The 6066-nt window shown below is 41.1% G+C and overlaps 1 protein-coding gene across 1 annotated transcript; it reads right to left on the reverse strand.

Moving 5' to 3' along the window:
* Nucleotides 1-2300: 2300 nt before the first annotated feature.
* Nucleotides 2301-4280, reverse strand: LOC136489133 (CASP-like protein 4D1). Its single transcript, XM_066485851.1, has 3 exons — nucleotides 4105-4280; nucleotides 3857-3989; nucleotides 2301-2498 (listed from the first exon to the last, which is right to left on the reverse strand). The coding sequence occupies exons 1-3, from the start codon at nucleotides 4278-4280 to the stop codon at nucleotides 2301-2303; spliced, it is 507 nt and encodes a 168-aa protein (XP_066341948.1).
* Nucleotides 4281-6066: the final 1786 nt, after the last annotated feature.

Genomic DNA, 6066 nt, shown 5'->3' on the forward strand with positions numbered 1-6066 from the left:
GCGCGAGGACCTTGCGCGGGGAGGCGGACAGGGATGGGCCGCGCGGGCCGCCGCGCGAGGTGCCGGCGCAGGGAGGCGGACAAGGACGGGCGCTGCGGGGGCCCGTGTGGGGAGGCGCGGTGGACGGCGATGTGCGGCGATAGCAGCTGAGGGAGAGAGAGGTGAGAGGGAGAGAGAAATGAGAGAAAGAGAGAGAGAGCGCCGGCCGGGCGCGGGTGAAGGGATAAGGGCGGCTTTGCCGAGTGCCAGATCGGCGGCACTCGGCAAAGTCAATTTTCTTCGCTAAGTGTCATGATCTGGCACTCGACGAAGTTTTTAAAAAAAATCAGCAGCTCTTTGCTGAGTGCCAACCCTAGGCACTCGGCAAAAATAATTTTTTTTTTGGGTTTTTGCCACCAATTTTTTTGAAACTTTAGTACACTACCACAAACATGTTTAAATTTGGGACATTTTCATTGCCTTTTGGCATATTTCTATAGTTTATTTTGTTTTGTTGAATTTTTCTGGAAAATGTAAGTTTGAACTGCAGGTGCATCGAATAATGGATTACATTCGTTCAAAAAACTTGATAAGTTTTTATGAATATGTGGAGATGTCCTAGTTTGTGAGCATCGTACGTGACAACGTGGTCGAAACTTTTTCAAATTTTTTCCACGGCATACGCATACGATACGGCGACAACTCGACAAGTTTCATGATTTTTGGAATTCGTTCGCATTTTATACAATTAAAAAACCACTCCCACGCAAGTTGGTGGCGTTGCCCCGTGAGCACGTTGATCGAAATTTCGAGACAGTTCCTGGATTTAGCCTAAATTTACACTAAGAAACAAGGATAACATTTTTTGAACGAATGTAATCCATTATTCGATGCACCTGCAGTTCAAACTTACATTTTCTCGAAAAATTCAACAAAACAAAATAAACTATAGAAATATGCCAAAAGGCAATGAAAATATCCCAAATTTAAACATGTTGTTTGTGGTAGTGTACTAAAGCTTCAAAAAAATTGGTGGCAAAAAACCAAAAAAAATTAATTCTTTGCCGAGTGTCAAACGGGGGGCACTCGGCAAAGAGGATGCCGCTGGATGCCGTTAGGCCCCTACCAATCTTTGCCGAGTGCCAGGCAAAGACAGCCTTTGCCGAGCGCTAGGCACTCGACAAAGGCCTCTTTGCCGAGTGCCATATTTTGCCGAGTGCGGCGCTCGGCAAAGCAGGTCTTTGCCGAGTGTCCGAAATTTGGCACTCAGCAAAGATTTTTGCACTCGGCAAATCACGTGTTTCCCGTAGTGATGCCGGGTTTGGTGCACATACGGGTTTGTTGGGTAAGAGATTTTTTTATTTGTCAAATTTCATTTCCTAGAGGCAAGCGTTCAACTAACCCACATGTGTATATCTTGATTTACATAGGAGTTTGGTACAAATTGTCCTCACGAGGGAACTCCTTTTGTCCGTCTCAAATCATAGTAGTGATTCCATGGGTACTCATCAGCACACCTTTATTGAAAATTATTTCATATGCTAATCATCTTTATTCCGATCCATTTGCATTTTTATAGAATTGAAGTTTTGGCTTCAGAACTTTCCATTGTAGCCATCTTCTGTTAAGGATTATATGAAAATAGAAAACTAATCTTAGCTCATCAGGATTCATGTTGATAATTTAATTAAGGATTTAACGGTTTCAATTCATAAAAAGACGTAATGTATGAAAATTGGCTTTTGCCCTCCAGTTTCTTTGGATCTCGTTAAGTACCCATGGAGTCATTTTATCGTGACTCCAGGATTCATTTTATTTCATGGGGTACTCACCAGTAAACATTGATGTCCTATTTGGAACTTAACTATAGGTGTTTACTCGTTCGATGAGAAAGACACAATGCGCATTTTATTTCAAGTTCTCATAAACCACTAGTGATACGGATGATCCTCCCGAATAGGTATCTTATGCTAGGGCAATGTTGTAGCGGTGTATTATTTTTTTTATATGACATGAACTTAGTAAATTATATATATTTAGAGAAATTCAGGGTCATCTGTGCCATCAACTATGAACACAAAAATAATGTAATAAAAGAACAAAGCAATATATGGCTTTCAGCAGACTTCTCTATCCATGTTAAACGTGCAGTCAGAAAAAGAAAAACATAACCTTATTATTACAATCGTAGTTTGCTTGACAAAAAATTAATTGAAGGAAGAGAAGAGGAGCTAGCAATATATATATATGTCTTCTGTGCAGAGTCTTGAAACTGTGTGATGAACAGAATATTTTTGGAACAATATAATTTGTACTTATAGCTAGTAGTTGAGCAAGTGAGCCGAGATCGTTATCATGATCACCATGCAGACAGTTGCCCCCAGCATCAAACCACACGAGAGGTCGACCATGTTGCAGAAATTCTTGGTATCCGAATCCAGCAACTCTGGAAAATGCTGGGAATCAACAGTCAGACCAAGGCCTGCGGCAGCGCCTGTGGCAATCAGCACAGCAAACACCTACAGAGCGTGCAGGACATTCGTTCAGTTTGTGAGCATTTTTGTGTCAAGACCCTAATATTAGCTACTCTATTCATAACCAGTATAATTAGGAAAAGAATCGAGTTCAAATCTGAGGCTTAGATAGACACAACATTTAAATTCTGAACAAAATAAATATATAATCAATAACCGAAGGAACAATGGAATAAGAAACCACATTATTTTTTCTCAAAACTAACAAAATAAATATATAGTCAATAATTTCCACCCAACTCCTTGGGGAGGTACGAAACACCATTCCGTGGAGCATCCTCTAATGGAGTCAATCTGGTCGCCAAATCAACTGTTTTGGTGAATCCGAATTTGGTGGATCAAGAGTGTTTGTGAAATTTTTTGTGGAGTGAAGCTGTTTTTGGTAAATCTGGAGCTGGTGGAGCTCTACCAAATAGGCCCTATATACTGTTTTGAATACATGTCCCTTTTTTAGTTTGGTACATAGTGTGTATATCTAGGGCATGATTGGTGTCCTGGTTTAGGTTAACCTGGCCTGTACTAACGAAGTAGGCCTAATTAGCTCGGTGGATAGAAGAGCATATTAATAGTTGTTCGTTTACGTCTAGACAGGCAAGAGAAACAATGTTATTGGTTGCACCTATACAAGTTGTAGTCCTGCATTATATTACTATACGCGGCCTTCTTCACATCGCACGCATTGGTAAAACTATCGATGCTCATGATCAACTGCAGTCATCTCCCCTCCAGCCCTAGCCCCGCCTGCCTCACCCGCCATTCAAGCTACCAGTGACCTCCTCACCCATAACTACCATCTGCCACTCCTTCCCCGCCCTTTCCTAAATCAAATTGGCTACCTCACCAGCAACTTCTCACCCTTGCTGTGGGCTTTGTCCAACCGGTTGTCCTCCACAGTTCACTTGATGGCACCCCGCTCCTCGCTCGCCGGCCTTCAACTCGCTACCACCACCACCGAGCTCCTCCCCATCTAAGCCTACCGATCATGAACCTCCCCCAACCCTCCCAAAAATCTCGAACCCTAACCCAAAATCCCGCTGCAGCCGTTGCCACGTCCAACATCCTGCTCCCCGTCCCACCCCCTCCCATTCCTAATTTGCGTGACATGCTCACGTGTGCGTCGCCTGCAGGTACGCACACGTGCCAAGAAAAGACTGTACATTGCCCTTCTCTCAGCTTTACTTCACCCGAGTGCGCTCCTTGCACGGAGCAAAACAGGCCGCATAGAAACAAGGAAGTGTTGTTTCTGTATCATCAGAGCCATGCTGAGCCATGCCAGGTCCAATCGTGGCAACTAATCACGCCCCTAGGCGTCCGGCCCCCTTATGCAATATCAAGATACTTACCACATCATTGAAAATGAGAAGAACTGTAGCACCACCGCGGCCAATTTTCCTTCCTTGGGCTACATGGATGACGTCGAATGGAAGCACCAGCAAAGTGTAAGCACATCCGATGACAGCTGCAGATACAACATACCTGAAAAAAAATAACGAAGGAATACACACAAACTTAAAATTGAGCAACTAATGGACCAAATTTAACAACAGAAAAAGAAATTGACAGATGTGGAGAGGTTCTTCGGAATTCTCACCTGTATGCTAAACGGTCCCGAAAGGTGAAATTTGGTGGGTCCTCTACGGCGCTAAACGGTCCAAAATAAATTTTGTTGGTCACCATAATGATAAGAGAAGCTATGAGGAGTAGGAGCGTGAGAACTCGAAGGACCAGGGATACAGCAGCAAGGGCTCTCTCTGAGAAGGCCGCCATTTCTTTGGAAACTAATGTGAGCTTATGTCCGGCTCTTCCAAGATTTATACTACTACCTTCCTTTTTGTTGTTATGGAGGCTTACTTGTTCAAGGCATTTGGCACTATACACAAGTCCTTGTTGTAATCGCAACCGTTTGAAGTTTTCTTGTGAGGTTGCAGCCAAGCTAGCATCGTTCCTTTTTGTTTGTTTTGGCTGGATTTGGCTGGTTGCAGCAGGATCCCCGCCGGCTAAAATGGCTGCACACGGTCACAGATGCCAAGTGTAATTCTATCTTGTTTTTTTTTCAGGTGTCAGGACCCTGTCAGCTGTCACTTGAAAGCTTTTCTTGGTTTATTTCGGTGTATTACACACAATATTATTAATAAACACAGCATCTCACACCGTACACATATGATTTGGCACTTAATTATGTGCATAAATCATATGGCTTGTAGTAGCAGCCTTTCTAGAAATGTACCTAACTAATCAGCGAACAGTACTTTCTAGAAATCATATACTATCCACTAATTGTGCTACCCTACTATCCAAAATTATATCACTGGTTTTACTGTTTATATATATTGGTGAACTACCACCCAAAAGCAATGAATGCAAGGACGAGGCAAACCTGTGCCGCAAAAGACTATGAAGTGTGTTGAATATTTGGTGTTCAATTTTTCTTAATAGGGGAAATGTAATCCTAGTGTTGAGATTGTAATTAATACCTCTTGGGCCTTGGCTACCGACAATGTAATTCTCCAATTTTATGGGCCAGCAGGGCCAATAAAGAAAGGGAAAAGTCTATTTTTGTTGTATCTTTAGATCTATGTTTTTGTGTAATTGATTCATAGCTGCGGTTTCTCTATTCTAATTGTGGTGAAATTTTTATGGTGAACTAATCATTACATGCTTGAGCTGTTGAAAAAATGCCATGTCCATCATTGGATCACGTATGATTGAGTTATCGATTTATCTAGGTTTATGTTTGTTAAATAGTTTTTAAATGAAATTAAATCCATAACTTAGTCATACATGATCCAATGAGCATGAAATTTTTATTGGAGTCCATGAGTAGATCTACACAGTAAACATATGATATGATATGTTTATGTTTTAGTACAATGTTTTTTGTTGAAGCTTTACATCTAAACTTTTCTGTAATAATTCATAGCTGCAGTTCTGTTGTCCAATTATGGTGAAATTTTTATGATGGGACAACCATTGAATGCTTGAGATATAGCAAAAATTTCATGTATGATTGAGTTATAGTTTTATCTAGATAAACCTAGATAAATCTATAAGTCAGTCATATATGATCCAATGAGCATGAAATTTTTCTACAACTCAAGCATGCAATGATTAATCCACCATAAAAGTTTCAACATAATTGGACCAGAGAAACTGCAGCCATAAATTAATTATAGAAAACATAGATCTAAAGTTATAGCAAAAACTTTTTTCTCAAGCATCCATCTGATATGTTCACTGTGTAGATCTACTCATGCAGAGTCCAACACAATTAGATTTTCCATTTTATGATTTGTTGGTGATTTATTATGAAATTTTAAAGATTCAGCCAAAATAAACATAAATGAAAAAAGAAAAACCACCAAGAGAAACAGCCATGGAGGTCAAATGATCGGTTTTGAGAGACAAGGGAGGAATTATTTCTGGTTTTAAAGTTCAAGAGGAAAAACTGACTTTCGCGGTAGTTGAAAAAGGCAAAGTTGACATTTTGCATGAGGCATAAAGGACTACCATCCAGCATCTGGGCGTTGCTGACTCCGGCCTGCAGTTTGGTGCA

This window comes from Miscanthus floridulus, chromosome 10, assembly GCF_019320115.1.
Source record: "Miscanthus floridulus cultivar M001 chromosome 10, ASM1932011v1, whole genome shotgun sequence".
Classification (NCBI taxonomy): Eukaryota; Viridiplantae; Streptophyta; class Magnoliopsida; order Poales; family Poaceae; genus Miscanthus; species Miscanthus floridulus.

What these genes read in the sequence shown, in the direction of transcription:
- LOC136489133 (XM_066485851.1), bottom strand. Translation starts at nt 4,280, where the DNA reads ATGGCGGCCTTCTCAGAGAGAGCCCTTGCTGCTGTATCCCTGGTCCTT. An exon ending in CGGGACCGTTTAGCATACAG is followed by an intron (nt 3,990 to 4,104) that starts GTGAGAATTCCG and finishes ATTTTTTTTCAG; the next exon opens with GTATGTTGTATCTGCAGCTG. An exon ending in TTCTCATTTTCAATGATGTG is followed by an intron (nt 2,499 to 3,856) that starts GTAAGTATCTTG and finishes CACGCTCTGTAG; the next exon opens with GTGTTTGCTGTGCTGATTGC.